The sequence below is a fragment of the Heteronotia binoei genome, chromosome 19 (assembly GCF_032191835.1).
Source record: "Heteronotia binoei isolate CCM8104 ecotype False Entrance Well chromosome 19, APGP_CSIRO_Hbin_v1, whole genome shotgun sequence".
In the NCBI taxonomy this organism is placed as follows: domain Eukaryota; kingdom Metazoa; phylum Chordata; class Lepidosauria; order Squamata; family Gekkonidae; genus Heteronotia; species Heteronotia binoei.
The window spans coordinates 44,366,481-44,392,331 of record NC_083241.1 but is presented as its reverse complement, the minus strand read 5'-3'; the positions used below and the strand labels follow the sequence as shown (position 1 = coordinate 44,392,331).

At 49.4% G+C, this 25,851-nt stretch overlaps 1 protein-coding gene across 1 annotated transcript in view; it reads left to right on the top strand.

Annotated features, from left to right (window-relative positions):
* Positions 1 to 8,799: 8,799 nt before the first annotated feature.
* The window catches only part of TJP1 (tight junction protein 1), a 327,881-nt gene continuing 310,829 nt past the window's right edge, over positions 8,800 to 25,851 (top strand). The window contains 1 exon segment of the mRNA XM_060259910.1: positions 8,800 to 9,005. Coding sequence (XP_060115893.1) covers positions 8,839 to 9,005 — 167 coding nt within the window. The 5' untranslated portion in view covers positions 8,800 to 8,838.

Below are 25,851 nucleotides of genomic sequence, written 5' to 3'. Positions count from 1 at the left end.
TCTCTTCTAATATCAACCTTCTGGAAGGCTTCGCTTGGCTTGACCAACGAGTTGTGCTGCTGGCATTGTTGGGTGGGAGAGGGAAGTGGTGGAGCAGAATCCACTGGGACCTGGGAATCAAGTCATCCTGGACAGCCTGCTACGTGGCTCTCACCTTTGCTTAGTCCTTTCAGTTTGGTTACCTTCTTGCTGAGGGGAGGGAAGGCAACTAGTTTGTTTGCTCTTCCATCCATCCATTCATCTGTCCATCTGTCTGTCCATCCACCTGTCCATCCCTCCCTCCATCCTTTCATCCATTTGTCCATCCATTCATCTGTCCGTCCGTCTGTCCATCCATGCATCTATCGGTCCGTTCATCCATCCATGCATCCGTCTATTCATCCATCCATCCGTCTGTCCATCCATCCATCCATCTGTCCATCCTTCCATCCATCCAACCATCCATCCATCCATTCATTCATCTGTCCATCCGTCCATCCATCCATTAATCTATCGGTCCATTCATCCATTCATCCATCTGTCTGTCCGTCCATCCATCCATCCATCCATCCATCCATCCATCCATCCATCCATCCATCTGTTCATCCATCTGTCCATCCATTCATCCACCCATCCATCCATTCATCCAAGCAGTTGCTTACCTGCCCACCTGCCTTTTTAGCCTCTCTTGTATAGGTACTTGTTACCTTTCTAAATGAACTTTGCAGGCTTGCTATAAACCACCATATTGCACTAGTACAATTTCTGTGCTTGAATCTAGTAGTGCCTTAGCAATCAAATCTGTGCTTGAATCAAGTCCAGCAGCACCTTAGAGACCAACAGGATTTGGAGGATACCCTGACCTGGATAGCCCAGGCAAGCCTGATCTCATCACAGCTTGGAAGCTAAGCAGGGCCAACTCTGGCAAGTCCTTGGAGGGGAGACCTCCTTGGAATACCAGCAGTCAGGAGGGCAGGGGCAGGCTTTACTCAGCCACCTCCCTTAATATCCTCCAGGCCTCCAGTAGGGGTCGGTCACCAAAAATCACCATGACTTCCAGGTGTGCACACACATTCACATATGCACATATAAATACAAATAAAAAGATATGGGGGGGGCATAAGGTTTCTAAGGTGCTGTAGGACTCTTGCTCTTTTCAACTGCCACGTAAATGTTGTTTATCATGTAGCATCATGTTAACACCCGTCCACTTACCCCCTGCCAACATAGCAAGAAGTTGGAGTACAACATACCCCGTGCGGGAAGAACGGCATGGCTGTGATGCATGTCAGCACCATGCGTGGGGAGGGGATGTTTGCAAAGGATCACACCCTCTGGCATCTTTTGTTAATATTAAGGCGATTCCACTCTTGCTTCTGATTATAACAAATCCTATTACATGAATGTGCATTGTAGTTTTAATCTGATTAAAGGGGGGACTCTTCACAGTGTACTGTTTTAAACTAAAGCGCACTTCCTTCCTTGTTCAGTTTTTTTTAAAAAGGCTTTACTTGTCATACTGAGGGCAAAAGCAGAAGCAGATCTGTCAGCACTTGCAGGTAGGATTTACATGCAGTTCGGGCTTTTCAGATGGCATCGAAGCCATTCTATTTAATCTTGGCTCCAGGAAACCTATGGGAAATGGTCTGAGACATCTGTGGAGCAAAGTGCAAACAGAGTGTAATGGCACACATGCCTAGTTTCATTTGTCTGAGTGCCTGAATTCCATTTTACAAAACAAGACAGGCATGAACAGTGGGAGGGCTTCTAGCCCCACTGGTGGACCTCCTGATGGCACTTGGGGTTTTTGGCCACTGTGTGACAGAGTGTTGGACTGGATGGGCCATTGGCCTGATCCAACAGGGCTTCTCTTATGTTCTTATGTGACACAGAGTGTTGGACTGGAGGGGCCATTGGCCTGATCCAACATGGCTTCTCTTATGTTATTATGTGACACAGAGTGTTGGACTGGAGGGGCCACTGGCCTGATTCAACAGGGCTTCTCTTATGTTCTTATGTGACACAGAGAGTTGGAATGGAGGGGCCACTGGCCTGATTCAACAGGGCTTCTCTTATGTTCTTATGTGACACAGAGAGTTGGAATGGAGGGGCCATTGGCCTGATCCAACATGGCTTCTCTTATGTTCTTATGTGACACAGAGAGTTGGAATGGATGGGCCATTGGCCTGATCCAACAGGGGTTCTCTTATGTTCTTATGTGACACAGAGAGTTGGAATGGATGGGCCATTGGCCTGATCCAACATGGCTTCTCTTCTGTTCTTATGTGACACAGAGTGTTGGACTGGATGGGCCATTGGCCTGATCCAACATGGTTTCTCTTATGTTCTTATGTGACACAGAGAGTTGGAATGGATGGGCCATTGGCCTGATCCAACATGGCTTCTCTTCTGTTATTATGTGACACAGAGTGTTGGACTGGATGGGCCATTGGCCTGATCCAACAGGGCTTCTCTTATGTTCTTATGTGACACAGAGAGTTTGGAATGGATGGGCCATTGGCCTGATCCAACAGGGCTTCTCTTATGTTATTATGAAGGGGTCCCTGAAAGTGGGCAGATGGGGGTCCCTGGGCACTGTCTGCTGTCAGCTCCCTCAAACCTGGAACCAGCCCTGTGAGACATTTGTTTCAAAAGTTTCCCAAAATTTAAAGCATCACCAACGGCCCCCCAGATCCAAAAATCAAATCCACCATCCAACATCATGCCTATCAAAAAGGCTCACCTGAAAAGCAAAACAGAAGTCCGGTGTCACTGTAAAGACTATCAATATATATTCCAGGATGAACTTTCATGGAACAGAGCTCCCTTCTTCAGATAAAATGTTGAAAAGAAGTGCTAAATGAGTTTTTCAAGGTGCTTTTAAAATGCCCTTGGACTTCCATTCTGTGTTGCTGCACAGCTAGCTACCCCTGAAAAGCACACCATTGCATTCCCTGCAGAACTGGGACAATAATTAACCCTATAAATTTTGCACTGGTGTTGAATCGTCCAGTTTTTCATACATCTATTACACACGCAGAAAAACAACATCCCACAAAACATATTCCATTTTGTAACTTTCTGTTGGTTGAATTTCACTGTGACTTGCATGTGAATTTTTGTTAGCAGGAAGAACAAAACACGAAGGGAGGGGAAAGTTCTTCCTCTTCCTTGGAGAGCCACTGCCAGTCGGAGGCAGGCAATATGGTTCTGTCATTCCTCCTTTCTTGGAAGAGTTTGTTGCAGGCATTTCTGCCACCAGCCCTGATCCCTTCTCCCTCCTTCGGTGGGCCCACCCCCCCCTCCAGCAGACAGAATCCCCCTCCTGTGTTCTGACTAGAGAAGAGAGTGCAGCACTCAGGTGTCATTGAGATCAGTAAAGTACAGATGAGGGAGGAGGCCAGGTGGGCGGGGGCCAGGTGGGGATTAAAAGAATAACATGGGGCTATTCTAGGCCCTAATGAGATTAGCATGCTCAGGGCAGAGGCCCAGTGGGAAGGAGGGCAGCTCCAGGCCTCAGAGGATGGCAGCAGCAAAGGTAGACCTTCCCTGCGACTCCTGGCACTGCCAGGGGACTGTGTGTCCACTGCCATCACCGCTGCCGCTGAGTGAGAGCTACAGCATGGCTCTCAATGGGCAGGGGGAGGAGGCGAGGCCTAGTCCCACAGGACAGGGCCATGGGGAACATCCAGCAGGCCCCCACTGAGACCGGGCAAGGAGAACGGGTCCCAGGTAACCAGGAGGTGCGGCAGATTTGAGTTGTGAGGAGGAGAGGATACAGTTCTGGTTAGGGCAACCAGGTCTGAGTTGGGAAGTACCTGGAGATTTGGGGTCTGGAGCCTGCGGAGGGCAAGGGTTGGAGAGCGGAGGGACTTCAGTGGGGCAGAATGCCATAGAGTCCCCCTTCCAGCATGGCCGTTTGCACCAGGTGAACTAATCTCAGTTGCCTGGAGATCGATCGGAACAGCAAGAGATCTGCAGCCACCCCTTGGAGGCTGGAAACCCTAGCTCTACCCCTAGAGAAATAGGGCAGGGGGAAGGAAGAGGAAAGGAAGAAGGAAGAGAAATGGGGAGCAGGGAGAAGCCAAGTGGGGGTGTCAGTCTGCAATTAACAGTGGCTGGGTGGAAAGCTGTCTTCTAGGGTAGTAGCAGAGTTTGTGCATGAGAACCGAAGGGAGAGAAACAGCCAGCAGGTACAGGGAGGGATGAGATTTGAAGGGGTTCTGTGCAGAGGGCTGGGACCAAGGCCACAGGTTGATCAGGGCTAGAGATACATGTATGGGGGATGGGTGGAACAACTAGTCTCTCTCGGGAGCCGAAGGGTTACATCCAACAAATTGGTAAGGGGCACAGAAGGAAGCACTTGACTGGCCTTACCACTCCATGTATGTCCTGACAATTGACAATCCAGTGCTTTAAAGCAGTACATTGAGCTGGCTTCTCCGAAAGGGTTATAGGGTTACCAAGTCCAGGTTGGGAAATTCCTGCAGATGTAGGGGTAGCACATGGGGAGGGACCTCGCTGGACTGTAATACCACAGTCCCCACCCTCCACAGCTGCCATTTTGTCAAGGAGAACTGATAGCTGGAGAGAAGTTGTAAGTCTGAGAAACCTCCAGGCCCTGCCTGGAGATTGGCAACCCTAAGCAGCTAGTGGTTGTCAGGAAAGCAAGCGGTAGGTTCCAACCCGTGGCCTGACTCTTGTGTCTTGGGCCATGGTGATCTGCAGCCATCAACAGCCGATAAAAGTTCTGGTCCAGCGGAAGCTTCTCTTGCCGTTTTCTAAATATCGGACTTCTTCCAAAAGCACAGGTGAACATCTTGATGAAGCCATGTCCAAAGGACAAATCTGGGGAGAGGAAGAAGAAGAAGATATTGGATTTATATCCCGCCCTCCACTCCGAAGAGTCTCAGAGCGGCTCACAATCTCTTTTACCTTCCTCCCGCACAACAGACACCATGTGAGGTAGATGAAGATATTGGATTTATATCCCGCCCTCCACTCCAAAGAGTCTCAGAGCAGCACACAATCTCCTTTCCCGTTCTTCCCCACAACAGACACCCTGTGAGTTAGATGGATATTGGTTTATATCCCACCCTCCACTCCGAAGAGTCTCAGAGCGGCTCACAATCTCCTTTCCCTTCCTCCCCCACAACAGACACCCTGTGAGGTGGGTGGGGCTGGAGAGGGCTCTCACAGCAGCTGCCCTTTCAAGGACAATCTCTGCCAGAGCTCTGGCTGACCCAAGGCCATTCCAGCAGGTGCAAGTGGAGGAATGGGGAATCAAACTGGGTTCTCCCAGATAAGAGTCCACACACTTAACCACTACACCAAACTGGCTCTCCATCTAGGTGTTATTGGGGACATCTCTGGCAGTGATGACATGGGGACAGAGGCAGAAGGAAAGAGTGTGATGATGGCCAATAAAAAAATCTAGGAACAGCCTTCTGAAAGAAGAACTACAAATTTATAGGAGGGAAGAGCAACACAGAGGAAGCTTTCAGGCAGGCAGGAGGAGATTGTAAAAATGTATTTCTGGGGAGGATGGATGGAGGTTCTTGTAGGGTGGGAGCAGTCAGTTAGACCTCAAGGCTACTGATAAGACAAAGAAAACTTCTCATTAGATTTTTGTACTCACAACTACTAGTGTGTTTGGGGGGAGAGACTGAATGAGGGTTTTTTGCTTCCAGCCATACTGTGTAAGGGTAGGGGGCTGTGACTCAGTGAATGAGCCTGTTCTTTGCATACAGAAGGTCCCAGGTTCAATCCCTGACATCCCCATTTTAAAAAAGGACCAGGCAGGAGGTGATGAGAAAGACTTCTGCCTGAGACCCTGGAGAGCTGCTGCTTGTCTGAGTAGATAAGACTGACCAGGATGAACTAAAAATCTGGTTCAGTATACAGAGTCAGGGGTCATTTTGTAGAAAAATAGGCGATTTATTTATTTATTTATTACTTTCAATTTATATCCCGCCCTCTCCGCAAGCGGACTCAGGGCGGCTTACAACATCATAAAATACAATCAGTCCAATAAAACATATAAAACCATAATTTACTTATATCAATTTTAAAACCATTCTATAGCGCTGTTTCAGTACAGTATAGGCGGTATTGAATTCTCGACTGCGATCGCCAGCATTCTATAAGATGTCTGGTGGCAGCCCTTTTTCAGTCAAACAGCAAAGGCCTGCTTAAACAGTTCGGTCTTACAGGCCCTGCGGAACGCAGACAGATCCCGCAGGGCCCTTATGGCTTCTGGAAGGGTGTTCCAAAGTTCTGGTGCTGCCACCGAAAAAGCCCTGGAGCTCATCCAGGGATTGTTATGTAGCTGCACATACTATTCAATGGGCAAGGAGGTGGAACTCTCAGAAGGAGGAGGTGGAACTCTCAGAAAGGTTCAGGAGCTGCACTCCTGTGAGCTCTCACTGAATCCGAGGCCTGCAGGAGTTTCATGTGTTCAGATTGCCACAGTATGGCTCAGTGAAAGAGCCTACGCTTGACTGATAGAAGGTTCCTGGTTCAATCCCTGGCATCTCCATTTAAAAGGATCAACTGGTATGTGATGAGAAGGACTGAGACCCAAGAACCTTGAGAGGCACTGCCAGTCTGAATAAACAAGACCAATCTTGAAAACATCAGAGAAGCCATGTTGGATCAAGCCAATGGCTGATCCAATCCAACACTCTGTGTCACACAGTGGCCAAAGCCTGGGTACCATCAGGAGGTCCACCTGTGGGACCAGAACTCCAGAAGCCTTCCCACTCTTGGCCCCCCAAGCACCAAGAATACAGAACATCACTGCCCCAGACAGAATGTTCCCTCTATATCTTGTGGCTAATAGCTGTTCATGGACCTTAAGAACGTAAGAGAAGCCATGTTGGATCGGGCCAATGGCCCATCCAGTCCAACACACTGTGTCACACAGCGGCCAAGTGCCATCAGGAAGTCCACCAGTGAGGCCATATGAACCCAGGGTCTGATTCAGTGTAAGGCAACTCTATATGTTCAGACTGCCACAGTGTGGCTTAGTGGCAGAGCTGCACAGCATGCTGATGGTCCCAGATTCAGTCCCTGGTATTTCCAGTTAAAGGATCAGGTAAGAGATGAGGAGGAAGACCTCAGCCTGAGGCCCTGGAGAGCTGCTACCAATCTACAATGCTGAACTTGATGGGGGAGAAGCCATGGCTCAGTGGTAGAGCACCTGCTTGGCATGCAGAGGGCCCCAGGTTCAGCCCTGGCACCTCCAGCTGAAGGTTGAGGTAATAGGTGGTGTGAAAGACCTTTGCCTGAGACCCTGGAGAGCCACTGCCAGCCTTAGACAAGACTGATCTCAATAGACCAAGAGTCTGGTTAAGTATGAGGCTGCTTCATGTGTCCATGTGGCTCAGCGGTAGAGCTTAAGCTTGGCATGTGGAAGGTCCCAGGTTCAATCCCCGGCATATCCAGTTGGACGAACCAGGTAGCAGTGATGTGAAAGACCTCAGCCTGAGACCTGGAGAGCAGCTGCCTGTCTGAGCAGACAACACTGGCCTTGATAGACCAAGGCAGCTTAATGTGTCCAAGTAGAAGGCAGCTTAATGTGTCCATGGATTATATGAGAAGGGCCGTGGCTCAGTGGCAGAGATCTGTCTGGTATGCAGAAGATCCCAGGTTCAATCCCCGGCATCTCCAGTTGAAAGGACCGGGGAGGAGGTGATGGGGAAGACGTCAGCCTGAGGTCCTGGAGAGGTGCTGCCATCTACAATGATGGAGAGAGGCAGTGGCTCAGTGGTAGAGCATCTGCTTGGTATGCAGAAGGTCCCAGGTTCAATCCCCGGCATCTCCAGTTGAAAGGACCGGGCAGGAGGTGATGGGGAAGACGTCAGCCTGAGGTCCTGGAGAGGTGCTGCCATCTACAATGATGGAGAGAGGCAGTGGCTCAGTGGTAGAGCATCTGCTTGGTATGCAGAAGGTCCCAGGTTCAATCCCCGGCATCTCCAGTTGAAAGGACCGGGCAGGAGGTGATGGGGAAGACGTCAGCCTGAGGTCCTGGAGAGGTGCTGCCCTCTACAATGATGGAGAGAGGCAGTGGCTCAGTGGTAGAGCATCTGCTTGGTATGCAGAAGGTCCCAGGTTCAATCCCTGGCATCTCCAGTTGAAAGGACCGGGCAGGAGGTGATGGGAAAGACCTCAGCCTGAGACCCTGGAGAGCCATGGAGAGGGGCCATAGCTCAGTGGCAGAGCCTCTTCTTGGCATGCAGAAGGTCCCAGGTTCAATCCCCGGCATCTCCAGTTGGAAGAACCAGGCAGTAGTGATGTGAAAGACCTCTCTCGGCCTGAGCCCCTGGAGAGCTGCTCTCAGTTGACCTTAAAGAACCAAAAGTCAGGTTCACTCCAAGGCAACTTCGGCTGTTCTGCTCAACGTGCAGAAGGTCCCAGGTTGCAGTTGGAAGAGCGATGCGAAGGGCCCCTAGTGACCTTGACCAAGGTCCTGCTTCGGTGGCCCAGGGGGCGAGCGAGCGAGCGAGCGAGAGCGGGCACGTGCCAGCCGCCTGCCCCGGGCGCGCCCCTCGGAGGCAGCAGCGCGCAGGAGAGCGGCCAAGGTGGGCGCAGCGCCTCTCCAGCCAGCGGGACCGAGGAGAGGAGGCGAGCGGCGGCGTCAGAGAGCGCGAGTGGGGAGTGCGGCAGCGGCAGCAGCGGCAGGAGGAGGAGGAGGCGAGCGGGAGCTGGAGGGGGGGCGGCGGCGGCGGCAGAGCGAGAGGGCGCCGGAGGAGGAAGAGGAGGAGGCGGCGGCGGCGGCGGCGGAGGAGGAGGAGGCGGCGGGGAAGGCAGCGCGACGCAGGGCCGGCAGATGCCTGGAAATAAAAATTTGATGATTGCATGCAGCGGCTGGAGCGGCTCTGTCGGTGGCGGCGGCGGGGACGCAGCAGGGAGCGGGGGGGCGACGGCACCATGAAGTATCAGAAATACCTGACTGTCTTGCAGATGGCCATCGGGGTGACCGCCTCCAACCGGGGCAGCCTCATGCCCTTAAAGAGGAAGCTCTGGTGAGCAGAGGCGCCGCGCTGCGGGGGTGGCTGGCTGCTGCATGGCCGGGCGCCTGGGGGCGGGGGGGGGCGAGAGTGTGTGTGCGCGCGCCCTCCTCGCCTGGGTGGCACCACGCGCGGCCGGCCCTGGAAGCCACCCTGGGCACCAGAGACAATGCCGCTTCTCTGACCTGCGCCCTACGCGACGTAGCTAGTGCCAGCGTGGGAGGGGGGGGGCAGAAGTGCTGCATTTTACAAAAAGAATCGGAACATCCCCCCCTTTCCTTGCAATAGGACGCCTTTGTGCAGGGGATGCTGCTCCGCCAACATCAGCGCAATGCTTGGAGTCGTTTGCGGCACAACGGTTTGAGGGCTTTTATTTTTTAAAGTGGAATCAGACCCGCCGGCTGCTGTGGGGTTCTTTGTTGCAGGAGGTTATGGGGCAGAGGCTTGGGAGCTGCAAACAGCCTATTGGAAGCTCCTCCAAAGTTCAAAAGTATCTATCCATCTATTTATTTATCCATCCATCCATCCATCCATCCATCCACCCATCTATCCATCTTTTGTCTCTGTTAAACCTTGGTTATTGAAGCTGGTGTCCTGGGTGCTGTTTCAGGGAAGCAGAAAGGGAGTTTTAAAAGAAAGGCCCTTTTGTGGGTATTCAGAGATGGATCATTGCTTTTGATCTGCTTGACATTTGCCTTGGTTTAAAACAAACAAACCAACCAACCAGGATCTTCACCCAGATCAGTCTGGTTTTGGATGGCCAAATAATTGACTGTGGGGGCAGAAAACAAAAATTACATTGTATTGTGCGAACTTGACGTATCAGGTCAGCTTCTCAGGAAATGTAGACTGTGCTTTGCTAGAGTCTGATGGTGGGAGGGAAAAGAAACAAGACAGATTGTCACACCGTGGATTGGTAGTAAGATGCTCCTGCACACTGCATTTCACAGCGGATTTCTAGAGAACCAGGTAGCAGTGACCAGTTGGACTTGAAGGAAGAGGATAGAGGTGGTTTTTCGAAGGCACAAAGGAAAGGGGAAATGCGAGCCCACTGCTGCAACTGTGTTTGCAGAGCGAAATGTAGCAGCGATGGTGTTTCAGCCATTTGGCATAACAACACAAAAAGAAAACTTTCGCGGGGTGTGGGTGGGGTGGAATTGGTTGAGCCGTATTACAGACTAGAACCCCACTTCTCTGATGTACTTCTCCATCTCTGGTACTTTTGATCAGACTGCTAATGTGCATTTTAAGGTACAGGATAGATGCCTGGCTTCTTTTTTAAAACGCCCCTCCCAGTCAATTCTTGGATTGTACTCAATATGCACATTACAAGGCACATTGAACGCACACGAGTGGAAGAAGCGTGTGTGAGAAGTGACGTTCTTGTGATTTGTTGTCTCTGTGACCTCGGGTTACAAATGAGAAAGTGCCGTATGTCAGAAAGGTGCATGTGTGTCGAGGAGGAAGCGTTTCAGAAATGCTGATGACACAGAAGAGGTTTCAGCAGAACGACTAGCCAATAGCCTGTTCCTATTTCCAGCGCTTGGTGTGTCTGATTCCCCTCCCCTCCTTTTTATATAGATTAACAGAAGTCTTGACGACACAACAGAGAGAGTAAAATATTACACACCAGCACTGAGGCTACCTACCATTTTGTTAATTTGAGGCCTTTTCCTGAGAAGGTCACATTGCTGCCGCTCTTGCGCTGTGCCAGCTTCTGTGGCTTATCTCTTCATTTCCTCTGCCAGAATTTTTTTTTCCTTTGGTAAAAAATCCTGTTTTGTCTTGTTAGAACCAATTTAGCTGATTTTAAGGCTGCGGTGGTGGCATACGCATGTATACAGGCAGCACTCTGCAGTGGTCTGCACCCATAGACATGGATTGTACAGAGTACCTACCTTGCTAAAAAGTTTGTGTGGCATGTACTGCCCGCAAAACCTGACATGCTGTAGCAAAGCAAGAAGCGTTTGATTTAAAAAAATATATCATAAAAATTATTAATCTTCCTTTAAAAGCTGGTCATTCACAGTCTGATTTTGGTTTTAGTTGAGAAGGACCAAGTGTTGGTCTCATTAGAGCTCTTTGGTGGAGAGCCAGTTTGGTGTAGTGGTTAAGTGTGCGGACTCTTATCTGGGAGAACCGGGTTTGATTCCCCACTCCTCCACCTGCACCTGCTGGCATGGCCTTGGGTCAGCCAGAGCTCTGGCAGAGGTTGCCCTTGAAAGGGCAGCTGCTGTGAGAGCCCTCTCCAGCCCCACCCACCTCACAGGGTGTCTGTTGTGGGGGAGGAAGGAAAAGGAGATTGTGAGCCGCTCTGAGACTCTTCGGAGTGGAGGGCGGGATATAAATCCAATATCTTCTTCTTCTTTGCTACATAGCTCTTCTTGTGCTGACAGCGCAGGCAAATCAGTGAGGATGTTGAACGATAAAGTTTAATTGTCAGTAACAAAACGGAGGGGGGGGGGCATTAAACAGTTTCTGCTTTTGAGGACCTTTTCGGTGTTCCCTGCAATACATTCTCAGATAATTGTACAAGATGGTGAGTGTGCCGCCGCACAAAGAACTTTACCTTGAAAGCGTGTGTGCGTCCCTTTAGCAGACGTACGTTTTATCAAAGGGCATGATGAAAGATCCAAAGAGGGTTGCGTTGGAAGTTTAATTATTACCCATGGCCAAAACAGCAATTGTCCTGACAGACAGAAGTGTTTGCTTTTAATATTGTGTTATGTTAACATGCTGTGCTATGAATATAGCGATACTTTGTAAAAGCATCTTTAATAGAGCATAACTGAAAAAGCCAGAAGGTTGTGGTATTGTTGCCAGATCGATAGGGATTCATCAGCATGCAAACTCACCAGGGTTTAGATCCAAAACTGTCGGAGAAATTTCCCTGCCTTCTACAATGTACGTAATTAGAAACAATTTTGCTGCCTTGAATCAGAAAAGAAGGTTTTATCTAGACAACAAGATACATCATTCTCATTTGTAATTAGATATTTCCAAATCTGAGTGATTTTTTTTAAAAAGTTAGGATTTCAGTGTTCTTGGTTGCCCTTCAGTCCGTATGTTGTGCGATACGTTAGCACGTACTATTAGCACGAGCATCATAAAATGGTTTAATGAGAAAGGTTTAAAATGCTTATCTTTTGTTGTGGGAGATAATCCACCCGAATCCCACTAAATGAAAAATAAAAAAGTAGTAATTGTTTGGGTTCTCCGTCGAACATCTGCCGCCCTAATTTCTTCCATAAAAAAGGTCTTGCCTTGTGGGACGCAAAAAGCACAGCTTCAAGATACAACACACACACACGTACACACAAATAGTGGTTGGTTTCACCATCATGCAGTATCGATAACCTAATTTCTAGGTTGCTGATTCAATTCTGGGCTGCAAAGGTCAGAGCAGTGACGGAATGAAAAGCCATTTAGAGTCATTAAGAAAATGAAGGGGGGGGGGGTTGTCTTGAGACTGATTCCCTGGGACATTTTTCCAGATTGCCAAAGGAGCCTTCTAATTGGCACCAGGCCAGCAGATGGGTCTGCAAGTGACTCAGTTCTTTCCTAATAAGATCTTTCGCCTCACATTAGATATCAGACAGCCCCTGCCTGCCTGCCTGCCAGCCACAGTAAAGTCCAAAGAAATCCACAGTTGATTTGTACCTGCCTACTTCAGTAGCCTCTAAGATGTCCCTGCCCCTAAGGGATAGGGCAGTTATATCAATGGTGCGGTCTCATTTGGAGTACTGTGTGCAGTTCTGGTTGCCGCACCTCAAAAAGGATATTATAGCATTGGAGAAAGTCCAGAAAAGGGCAACTAGAATGATTAAAGGGTTGGAACACTTTCCCTATGAAGAAAGGTTGAAACGCTTGGGGCTCTCTAGCTTGGAGAAACGTCGACTGCGGGGTGGCATGATAGAGGTTTACAAGATAATGCATGGGATGGAGAAAGTAGAGAAAGAAGTACTTTTCTCCCTTTCTCACAATACAAGAACTCGTGGGCATTCGATGAAATTGCTGAGCAGACAGGTTAAAACGGATAAAAGGAAGTCCTTCTTCACCCAAAGGGTGATTAATATGTGGAATTCACTGCCACAGGAGGTGGTGGCGGCCACAAGCATAGCACAGAGTGGTAAAGCTGCAATACTGCTAACGACCTGAGTTCGATCCCAGCGGAAGCTGGTTCAGGTAGCCAGCTCCAGGCTGACTCAGCCTTCCATCCTTCCGAGGTCGGTCAAATGAGTCCCCAGCTTGCTGGGGGGAAAGCGTAGACGACTGGGGAAAGGAATGGCAAACCACCCCGTAAAAAGTCTGCCGTGAAAACATTGTGAAAGCAACGTCACCCCAGAGTCGAAAACGACTGGTGCTTGCACAGGGGACTACCTTTGCCTTTTTAGTAGCACCTTTAAGACCAATGAAGTTTAATTCTGGATTTAAGCTTTCGTGTGCATTCACACTTCTTAGGGCAATTTTATATCATTGCTTGTTGGTTTATATTCTGTGCTACGGTCAGGGTGATTTTATATTTATTTATTTATTTATTTAATCAAATTTAAATCCTGCCCCCCCCTGACGGCTCAGGGTGGCTAACAATTTAGCAGATTCAGGGAGGCAGCCTTGTTGGTCTGAAGCAGCAGAAGAAAGTTTGAGTCCAGTGGCCCCCTTAAGGCCAACAAAGTTTAATTCTGGATATAAACTCTTGTGAGCATGTATCTGAAGAAGTGCGCTTTCACACAAAAGCTGAGACTCTGAATTAAACTTTGTTGGTCTTAAAGGTGGCATTGGGCTCAAACTTTGTTTTATATTTTGGGCTAGGGTTACATTTCTTTGGATTAGGGTTATTTTCTATTTGGGATGTGGGTTAATTTGATGTTTTCAGTAAGGTCATGATATGTTACAAATTAGGCCTACAGTTACAGAAAGTTAGGTGTTAGCAGTAAGATTGTTTTGTGTCCTGCTTATGGGTTACCATTTCCGTGTTGTGAATTAGGAGTTGGGTTTACTTTCATTTATTTCATTTATGTTATTTGTAGTCTGCCTGTCTCAGTGAGACTCAAGGCGGATTACATCATGTCAATCAGCAGAATCGATAGGATGAGGAGACTTCTATTTATTATTGTTTTCGTTAATTTGTAACCCACCTTTCCCCTCAGTGGAATCCCAAGGCAACTTACATCATTCTTCTGTCCTCCATTTTATCCTCACAACAACCCTATGAGGTAGGTTAGGTGGAGAGTGTAAGACTGACTCAAGGTCACCCAACAAACTCCCATGGCAGAGTGGGGATTCGAACGTGGATTTCCCTGGTCCTAGTCTGACACTCTAACCTTTGTGCCACACTGGCTGTCAGATTAGTGGATCATAGGCAGAGCTGACAAGGTTACTAATGCCATATATTAGCACTGTACAGTAAAACTGAAGCCTTAAAAAAATGTCTGTTGTGTTCTAACCTAAACTGACTCGTGGCTGAACTCCTGCAAGTTGATTGCATTCAGGCCTCAAATTCAGCAGGAGCTCACTGGAGCACAGCTCCTGGACCTTTCTGAGGGTTCCCCCTCTTTCTCCTCACCTACCTTCTCCATTGAATAGTAGGTGCAGCTGCATAACAATCCCTGGATTAGGAGAGCAGGCAGCCAGCCAGCCAGCCAACAGGGGCTCAGCAGCCCTCATTAACTCCTGGAGAAGCCCACGCCACCCTTTCTCCACTTCTTATGCGATTTTGGGCGGCAGGCGGCTTGCTGGCCATTTGACGGGGAGGGGGCAGCCAGGAGTACCTCAGGTGAGCGAGGTCTGCTTGGGCTGGTTGGATCTCTAGCCACCCCAAGCAGGCCTCTCTCTCCCAGGGCTCTCTTTTCTTGCATTGGGTTGCTTTTTGCTGGGGGGCGGTGGCATATGCTAATGAGCTCTGCCACCTATTTTTCTACAAAATGACCCCTGATTGTATTTATTGAACTTTAACCCGGATCTGGTGTTAACAGCTGCCTTCTTGCAAAGTATCTCTTGCTGGTTTTACATGCCAAGAAACGTTATTTTGGAAACCACCAAGGCAATAATCAATTGGTAGCACTTGAGGTGACCTTGACCAGAAAAAAGCAAGCAGGCAGAGTCCACAGCAGTAAGCATGAGGCGTCGCATTAGGGTGCTTCTCAGAAAGGTCTTTGGTTGCCCTTGTTGTACATTTCTTTTGTAGATGGAAACCTACATTTTCTCAGGTTTTTAGAAAAATTGTCTTGAATATGACTGTGATGTTCTCTAAGCTAGCTGGTGGCAGAAGAAGAAGACTGCAGATTTACACTCCTCCCTTCTCTCTGAATCAGAGTCTCAGAGAGGTTCACAATCTCCTTTATCTCCGTCCCCCACAACAGACACTCTGTGAGGTGGGTGGAGCTGAGAGAGCTCCCCCAGAAGCTGCCCTTTCAAGGACAACCTCTGCAAAAGCTATGGCCGACCCAAGGCCATTCCAGCAGCTGCGAGTGGAGGAGTGGGGAATCAAACCTGGTTCTCCCAGACAAGAGTCCGCACACTTAACCACTACACCAAACTGGAAGGTGCTGTTAACTCACAGCTGACTCATCGTGACTCCTTAGAGTTTTCAGGGCTAGGGACATTCAGAGGTGGGTTTGCCGTTGCCTGCCTCTGCATCACAACCCTGGTTTTCCTTGGTGGTCTCCCATCCCAACACTGACCAAGACCAACCCTGCTTAGCTTCTGAGATCTGACTAGATCAAGCTAGCCTGGCCCATCCAGGGGACAGGCAAAGCTAGTAAGATGGCTTTAAAAGGGAATCAGACCTGGGTATCTCCCCATATGAGCCCCAGAGAGCACTGAGGTCAGTAGGACAAAATAGATTGACTATTCCTGGGCCAAAAGAAGTTAAACTTCAAAACACCCGCAATCGGGCCTTTTCCGCCGTGGCCCCACACCTTTGGAATCAGCTCCCAGAGGAAGTGCGGGCCCTGCGGAACTTAGATCAGTTCCGCAGGGCCTGCAAGACCACCCTCTTTAAACAGGCATTTATCAACAACTGAATTACAGGTGCACAATAAAGGAAACGCCAAAATGGTCTGGTCTAGGGATCCATCACCACTACATCATCTGACAGACATAGCGTCAAACAATAATGTTTACTGCCAGATTTAAATAGTGTTAAATTTAGAAATGTTTTAATTAACTATTGATTGGTTTTAATGTGATTTTAATATCTTATTATTGTATTGTTCACCTTTAAATGTTGTTAGCCGCCCTGAGCCTGCTTCGGCGGGGGGGGGGGGCGGGATACAAATAAAATTTTACTTTACTTTACTTACTATCAGCCACCATGACTTAATGGACCCTCCATGACAAGAGGCAGCAGCCCTCTCAATATCAACATGGGGAGGCAGTGAAGAAAGGACACTTTGGCTTCCGTGTTCTACTTGTAGACCTTTTAGGGGCATCCACTGTGTGAATTGTTGTGTGAAATCCAGTGAACCCCCAGTCAGATCCAGCACAACTCCTCCTCTGTCTTCTTAAATTCCCCCCTCCCAGGCAGAAAACAACCAGCAGCCCAGTATTGTTGCCTGCTATTTACTTGGCAATTAAAAAAAAAGCATACAAAGCACACAGCCTCAGCCAGCCATGACTAGCTTGATCTCATCGAGGCTTGGGGGCTAAGCAGGGTTAGCCATGGTTAGTTTTAGGATGGGAGACTTCCAAGGAAGACAGGGGTGGAGGAAAGCGACGGCAAGCCACCTCTGCTCCTCCCCTGGTCTTGGGGTCACCATGAGATGGTTGTGACTTGATCACATTCAGTGATGATGATATACTTGGAACTCCTCTGCTTTTGTGGTCCATAAGAACATAAGAGAAGCCATGTTGGATCAGGCCAATGGCCCATCCAGTCCAACACTCTGTGTCACAAAAGAACATGAGAGAAGCCCTGTTGGATCAGGCTAGTGGCCCATCCAGCCCAACACTCTGGGTCACATAAGAACATAAGAGAAGCCCTGTTGGATCAGGCCAGTGGCCCATCCAGTCCAACACTCTGTGTCACATAAGAACATAAGAGAAGCCAGGTTGGATCAGGCCAATGGCCCATCCAGTCCAACACTCTGTGTCACAAAAGAACAGAAGAGAAGCCCTGTTGGATCAGGCTAGTGGCCCATCCAGCCCAACACTCTGGGTCACATAAGAACATAAGAGAAGCCCTGTTGGATCAGGCCAGTGGCCCATCCAGTCCAACACTCTGTGTCACATAAGAACATAAGAGAAGCCAGGTTGGATCAGGCCAGTGGCCCCTCCAGTCCAACACTCTGTGTCACACAGTGGCCAAAAAAACCAGGTCCTGGACAGATTACAAAAAGAGAAGGTTTAACAAGCCCTTGTTGAAGAAGAAGAAGAAGAAGAAGAAGAAGAAGAAGAAGAAGAAGAAGAAGAAGAAGAAGAAGAAGAAGAAGAAATTGGATTTATATCCCGTCCTCCACTCCGAATCCCAGAGTCTCAGAGTGGCTCACAATCTCCTTTATCTTCCGCCCCCACAACAGACACCCTGTGAGGTGGGTGGGGCTGAGAGAGCTCTACCAGAAGCTGCCCTTTCAAGGACAACTTCTGCCAGAGCTATGGCTGACCCAAGGCCATGCCAGCAGCTGCAAGTGGAGGAGTGGGGAATCAAACCCGGTTCTCCCAGATAAGAGAGCTCTGGCTGACCCAAGGCCATGCCAGCAGCTGCAAGTGGAGGAGTGGGGAATCCAACCCGGTTCTCCCAGATAAGAGAGCTCTGGCTGACCCAAGGTCATTCCAGCAGCTGCAAGTGGAGGAGTGGGGAATCCAACCCGGTTCTCCCAGATAAGAGAGCTCTGGCTGACCCAAGGCCATTCCAGCAGCTACAAGTGAAGGAGTGGGGAATCAAACCAGACAAAAGTCCACAGACTTAACTACTACACCAAACTGGGACATCAGACATGGTTGTTGGGTTGTGTTTGGCTTTACGGGTCATCAGTTGTATAAATTTGGTCAAATGCAGAGTAGGAAGCTGAAGGTGTAAACCAGGCATGCTGATGTGCCATGCCAAGTCTACGCCACTCAATCATTTCCATTTTGCATTTGTGCATTTCATATGTTTTTAAAAATCATAGTTGTGGTAGAACCCCGCTGAGACAGATCATTGGCCCACCTCAATTGGTCTCGTCTGCTGTGATTGTAGCTGCACCCTGGGACTGCAGACACAGGAAAATCTTCCAAACACCTCCTGCTATCCAGGGTCGGCCCAAGTGTTTTTGGCTCCCTAGACAAAGTCATGCTAGAGTCTCTGTCTCAAAAAACAGCCCCCCCCCCACAGAGCACCAAATACCCATGGATCAATTCTCCATTATTCCCAATGGGAATCGGTCTCCATAGGGAATAATGAGTGCCCAGCAGACATTTCCAACCCCCCTGCTTTCTGATGACCCTGAAGCAGGGGGAGGGCCTCCAAACCGGGGGATCCCCTGCCCCCACTTGGGGATTGGCAACCCTAGATATAAATCCAATTTTTCTTCTAAAAAGAAAAACAGATTAAAAAGAAAGCTAGATTTGAGTCCAGTGGCACTTTAGACACCAGCAGGATTTTGTGAGTGTAAGCTTCCAAGGTTCTCTTTGTCAGATAACCCTCCCCCCCCTTTGTGCTCCTTCATGGCAGCTGTAGAAGGCCAGAGTCAACAGAAAGGAAGCCAGTTAACAGCAAGCCAGCAGAAAAGGCTCCTCTCACCTTTTTGGCATCCAGAAAAATCTGGTGCCCTGGGTGATCCCCTACGCTAGTCCGCTGTCTGGGCTGATCCTGCTGCTACCTGAGAACCTTGTTAAACTGGAAATGCTGGGGATTCAACCTGGGCCATTCTACCTGCAAAAACAATTATTCTCTGGTTGACTCGCAGCCCTCTCCCTTAGAAGCCCTATATGGCCAAGGACCTGTCTATCTAAGGGACCACCTTTCCCCATATGTTCCCCAGAGAGCACTGCGTTCAGGAACTCAAAATCTACTGTCCATCCCCGAACCAAGGGAGGCCAGACTGGGCTCTATACGGGCCAGGGCCTTCTCAGTGGCAGCACCAATGCTGTGGAATGCACTCCCTGAGGCCATAAGAGCCCTGTGGGATCTCTCCCAATTCCGCAGGGCTTGTAAAACCGAACTTTTTAAACAAGCCTGTAACACCTAGAGGAGAAGGCCGCCACTCTTATTCTGCTGGGCAACTCCACCAGAAGGACCACCAACAGGTAAATGGAAAGCCTAGTATGATCCGAGCCGCCTAAGCTTTTAATATGTTGTAAAGCACCAATATTTTGTTTTAAATTGTAAATTATTATGTCTTATTTTATATCGGAAACTTGAGATGAAGAAGAAGAAGATATTGGATTTCTATCCCGCTCTCCACTCCGAAGAGTCTCAGAGCGGCTCACAATCTCCTTTACCTTCCTCCCCCACAATAGACACCCTGTGAGGTGGGTGGGGCTGGAGAGGGCTCTCACAGCAGCTGTCCTTTCAAGGACAACCTCTGCCAGAGCTATGGCTGACCCAAGGCCATGCTAGCAGGTGCAAGTGGAGAGTGGAGAATCAAACCCCGTTCTCCCAGATAAGAGAGCTCTGGCTGACCCAAGGCCATTCCAGCAGCTGCAAGTGGAAGAGTGAGGAATCAAACCCGGTTCTCCCAGATAAGAGAGCTATGGCTGACCCAAGGCCATTCCAGCAGCTGCAAGTGGAGGAATGGGGAATCAAACCTGGTTCTCCCAGATAAGAGAGCTATGGCTGACCCAAGGCTATTCCAGCAGCTGCAAGTGGAAGAGTGAGGAATCAAACCCGGTTCTCCCAGATAAGAGAGCTCTGGCTGACCCAAGGCCATTCCAGCAGCTGCAAGTGGAAGAGTGAGGAATCAAACCCGGTTCTCCCAGATAAGAGAGCTCTGGCTGACCCAAGGCCATTCCAGCAGCTGCAAGTGGAGGAGCGGGGAATCAAACCCGGTTCTCCCAGATAAGAGAGCTCTGGCTGACCCAAGGCCATTCCAGCAGGTGCAAGTGGAGGAGTGGGGAATCAAACCCGGTTCTCCCAGATAAGAGAGCTCTGGCTGACCCAAGGCCATTCCAGCAGCTGCAAGTGGAAGAGTGAGGAATCAAACCCGGTTCTCCCAGATAAGAGAGCTCTGGCTGACCCAAGGCCATTCCAGCAGCTGCAAGTGGAAGAGTGAGGAATCAAACCCGGTTCTCCCAGATAAGAGAGCTCTGGCTGACTCAAGGCCATTCCAGCAGGTGCAAGTGGAGGAGCGGGGAATCAAACCCGGTTCTCCCAGATAAGAGTCCGCACACTTAACCACTACACCAAACTGGCTCTCCAGTTGTTGGTTTTATTTTGATTGTTAGCCGCCCTGAGTCCGTTTGGAATGGACAGGATATAAGTGGAAAGGAAATTAACTAACTAACTAACTAAATGCATAAACAGCTATAGCTACTTTAGAAATGAATCAGACCATGGATCCATCCAGCTTAGGCTGGCAGGGGCTCACCAGAGTCCCAAAAAGAGAAAGATGCTTCTGAACTTCTTGTTGCATTCGTAGTCTACTTTTTAAGAGCTTGCACTAGTTGTGTGGGAGGGAAGGTGGCACAGTGTAGCCTCATCTTGGAAGCTAAGCAGGGTTGGGACCAATGTCACCTCTAAGCTGCAGAGTCTTGTGAGCAAAAATTCTACTTTGTGAACTACTGGCGTTAAAGTTGTGAGCCTCTGCATCAATTAGTGTGCTCTGGGGTCGTCCTTCCTGAGCTAAGACAAAACTGTGTGAGCTGGAGGCTAAAAATCTGTGAGCCAGCTCATGCTAACTCAGTTTAGAGGGAACACTGGTTGGGACTTGGATGGGAGACTGCTGAAAAAGACTCCGCAGAGGAAGGCAATGGTCAACCACCTCTGCTTCGCATGTGCCAGTTTCTGGGTACACCATAAGTTGGAAGTTAATCAGGGTTTGCATTTGAATGGGAGACCACCAAAGCAAGGTTCTGCAGAGGAGGAAAAAGGAAAGGAAAGGTCCCTTGTGCAAGCACCAGTCGTTTCCGACTCTGGGGTGATGTTGCTTATTGCTTTCACAACGTTTTCACGGCAGACTTTTTACGGGGTGGTTTGCCATTGCCTTCCCCAGTCATCTCCACTTTCCCCCCAGCAAGCTGGGTACTCATTTTACCGTCGTTGGAAGGATGGGAGGCTGAATCAACCTCAAGCCAGCTACCTGAAACTCAGGTCGTGAGCAGAGCTTAGGACTGCAGTACTGCAGCTTTAACACTCTGTGCCATGGGGCTGTTATCTGCAGAGGAAGGCAATGGTAAACTACCTCTGCTTCTTGCTTGCCCTGAAAGCACCTTCCTGTGTATTTGGCATAAGTTGGAAGGTAAGCAGGGTTGGTACTTGGAAGGGAGACCACCAAGGAAGGTTCTGCAGAGGAAGGCAATGGCCAACCACCTCTGGAGAGCCAGGAGAGCCAGTTTGGTGTAGTGGTTAAGTGTGCGGACTCTTATCTGGGAGAACCGGGTTTGATTCCCCACTCCTCCATTTGCACCTGCTGGAATGGCCTTGGGTCAGCCATAGCTCTGGCAGAGGTTGTCCTTGAAAGAGCAGCCGCTGGGAGAGCCCTCTCCAGCCCCACCCACCTCACAGGGTGTCTGTTGTGGGGGAGGAAGGGAAAGGAGATTGTGAGCCGCTCTGAGACTCTTCGGAGTGGAGGGCGGGATATAAATCCAATATCTTCATCTACCTCACAGGGTGTCTGTTGAGGGGGAGGAAGGGAAGGGAGATTGTGAGCCGCTCTGAGACTCTTCGGAGTGGAGGGCGGGATATAAATCCAATATCTTCTTCTTCTTCTTCTTCTGCTTCTCCCTTGCCTTGAAAGCCCCCTGCTGGGGTTGTAATAAATCAATTGCAACTTGATGGCACTTAGCTGCATATGTGAGGTAGCGTAGGTTAAAGGCCTGTGATGTAGAGAAGACCGCTCAGAGGAGATTACAAACCTTTATTTTCCTCATACAAGCCCCCACCTTTACCCTCTGGAATATCTTGGGCAGGTTCCCTGGAGATAAATAAACCTTTCCTAGGCTTGCCAAACTCCAGGTAGCACCTGAAGATTCCCCGCTATTACAGTTGATCTCCAGATGGCCAAGATCAGTTCCCCTGGAGAAAAAGGCTGCTTTGGAGGGTGAACTCCAGGGCTTTTTTTGTAGCAGGAAATCCTTTGCCTATTAGGCCACACACCCCTGATGTAGCCAATCTGGCAAGAGCTTGCAGGGCTCTTATTACAGGGCCTGCTGTAAGCTCCAAGAGGATTGGCTGCATCAGGGGTGTGGGGCTTAATAGACAAAGGAGTTCCTGCTACAAAAAAGCCCTGGTGGACTTTATGGCATTATAGCCTGATAAGGTGCCACCCCCCCCCCAACCCTGCCCTCCCAAAGCTCTGCCCCCAAATATCCAGGTATTTTCCAGCCCAAAGCTGGCAACCCTGTTCTTCTCTGCTGTTCAAACTTTTCACACAGGGAGTGATTGTGAGAAGAGACAGGGGAGCATCTAAGATTGTGAGAGGAGACAGGAGAGCCAGTTTGGTGTAGTGGTGAAGTGCGCAGACTCTTACCTGGGAGAACCGGGTTGGATTCCCCACTCCTCCAGTTGCAGCTGCTGGAATGGCCTTGGGTCAGCCAGAGCTCTCTTATCTGGGAGATCCGGGTTGGATTCCCCACTCCTTCACTTGCAGCTGCTGGAATGGCCTTGGGTCAGCCAGAGCGCTCTTATCTGGGAGAACCGGGTTTGATTCCCCACTCCTCCACTAGTAGCCGCTGGAATGGCCTTGGGTCAGCCAGAGCTCTCTTATCTGGGAGAACCGGGTTGGATTCCCCACTCCTCCACTTGCACCTGCTGGAATGGCCTTGGGTCAGCCAGAGCTCTCTTATCTGGGAGAACCGGGTTGGATTCCCCACTCCTCTACTTGCAGCTGCTGGAATGGCCTTGGGTCAGCCATAGCTCTCTTATCTGGGAGAACCGGGTTGGATTCCCCATTCCTCCACTTGCAGCTGCTGGAATGGCCTTGGGTCAGCCAGAGCTCTCTTATCTGGGAGAACCGGGTTTGATTCCCCACTCCTCCACTAGTAGCCGCTGGAATGGCCTTGGGTCAGCCAGAGCTCACTTATCTGGAAGAACCGGGTTTGATCTCCTCCAGTTGCAGCTGCTGGAATGGCCTTGGGTCAGCCATAGCTCTCCCAGAGGTTGTCCTTGAAAGGGCAGCTGCTGGGAGAGTCCTCTCAGCCCCACCCACCTTACAGGGTGTCTGTTGTGGGGGAGGAAGATAAAGGAGATGGTGAGCCTCTCTGAAACTCTGAGATTCAGAGTGGAGGGCAGGTTATAAATCCAATATCATCATCTTCTTCTTCTTTCATATGGCTTTTTTTAAAAAAAAACTATTTCCATTGAATGTATTTGGCAGAATATCATTCTTGAGGGGTAGGTTATAATCAGTAGAATATCATACCTGGGTTTTTATAGTTGGAGAGCAAGAACAAATATTGCTACTCTCCCTCCCCTTCATGAAGACATCCAAGCCCCAAGACAGAGAGAAACACAAATTAGCACCCTAATTACTTGGGATATACACCATTGACCCAGGAGAATCCTAAAACAGTATATCACAGTTGGCATTTACTGAAATTCCAATACCGGAGCCAGCAAAATCCTTCCTAAAGGAGGTGTGATTAACAGGAACGATGTGCGGAGAATATATTGCCTTGCTAAAATAAGATGGGGACTTTTACTGAGCTTGGGTAGGTCATTCGGTGCCCGGAGCAAAAAAATATTAAAATGCTTTATTGAAACTTTCAAGCTTGCCCCAAGTTTCTTTCCTGGCTTATCAGCTTGCAAAAGACTCCCAGAGCAGCCTGACTGCAGCAGAGAGGAGGTGCTCTCCCAGTGGGGTGCCGATATCCTGGGTCCATTGGCTCCCTCTTCTCGCTCATTGTGAAATTCTTTATCCACCCCAGCCGGCTCTCCATTCTCATTACATCCTCACTGAACTCCTCTCCCCACACTCTTCTGTGCACAGGACACCGTCCCCAAATCTCCAAGAATGTTCAGAGCTACAGTTGGCAACCCTTGGCAGCTTCAGTCCACCTGACCAAACATTGTTTCAGCTAGGGTTGCTAATCCCCAGGTGGGGGCAGGGGATCCCCCAGTTTGGAGGCCCTCCCCCTGCTTCAGAGTTATCAGAAAGCGGGGGTGGGAGAGGGAAATGTCTGCTGCACACTGCATTATTCCCTATGCAGATCGATTCCCATAGGGCATAATGGAGAATTGATCCACGGGTATCTGGGGCTCTGGAGGGGCTGCTTTTTGAGGTAGAGGCACCAGATTTTCAGCATATCATCCAGTGCATCTCCCCAAAGCACCCTCCAAGTTTTAAAAGGATTGGACTGGGGAGTCCAATTCTGGGAGGCCCAAAAACAGGTGCCTCTATCCTTCATTATTTCCAATGGAGGGAAGGCATTTAAAAGGTGTGGGGTCATAAGAACATAAGAGAAGCCATGTTGGATCAGGCCAATGGCCCATCCAGTCCAACACTCTGTATCACACAGTGGCCAAAATTTTATATATATATATATATATATATATATATATATACACACACACACACACATATATATATATATATGATTTGTTTTCAATTCCCTTCCTAATAATACCCAGCATGGCGTTGGCCTTTTTTATTGCGATCGCACACTGTCTTGACATTTTCAGTGAGTTATCTACCACGACCCCAAGATCTCTCTCTTGGTCCGTCCCTGCCAGTTCACACCCCATCAACTTGTATTTGCAGCTGGGATTCTTGGCCCCAATGTGCATTACTTTGCACTTGGCCACATTGAACCTCATCTGCCATGTTGACGCCCATTCACCCAGCCTCAACAGATCCCTTTGGAGTTCCTCACAATCCTCTCTGGTTCTTACCACCCTGAACAATTTAGTGTCATCTGCAAACTTGGCCATTTCACTGCTTACTCTCAACTCCAAATCATTTATGAACAAGTTAAAGAGCATGGGACCCAGTACTGAGCCCTGCGGCACTCTACTGCTTACCGTCCTCCACTGCGAAGACTGCCCATTTATACTCACTCCCTGCTTCCTATTAAATGTGGTCCCTTTAAATGTGGTGGCCTGAACTCCCTTTGGAGTTCAATTATATTTGTCACAACCTTTCTCCTGGCTCCACCGCAGAAGTCTCCTGGCTCCACCCCCAAAGTCCCCAGATATTTTTTAAATTGGACTTGGCAACCCTAGTTTCAGCCAAATGTCATCCCTCCGGGGAGAGGCGCACCATCCCCTCAGGAAAGCCTCAAATTACTGTAAAATGGACGTATTGCTTGAGCAATCAACTGAACACTCCTAGAGTTATGGTTCATTTGGCCTGCAGCTCTTCCAGGAAGGTATCTCGGGCAGGACTCTCCATGTGTCCAACAGTGGAACGTCTCCTCCTGAAAGTGAGAGAGCAGCACAACCACAAAGCATGCCCAGATTTCCCCTTGGCCAGCAGGGGCAGTAGGATTGTTAGCTCCAGGTCAGGAGACTTCTTGGAGATGTGTGTGTGTGTGGGGGGTAGACAGGGACCTCAGGAGGGTACGGTGCCTCCCAGCCCACCCTTCAAAGCATCCCTTTTCTCCAGGGAAACGGATCTTTTTCGTCTGGAAAGGAGCTGTAATTTCAGGTTATCCCCAGGCCTCACCTGGAGGTTGGCATCCCTATCTGACTCGATCCCACTGCCTGTCCCAAGTAAAGAGTTGGCAAACAGGCTGGGACAAAGTGCTGTGCCAGGTGTGCGATAGGATTGGATTTCAATGGCCCCAA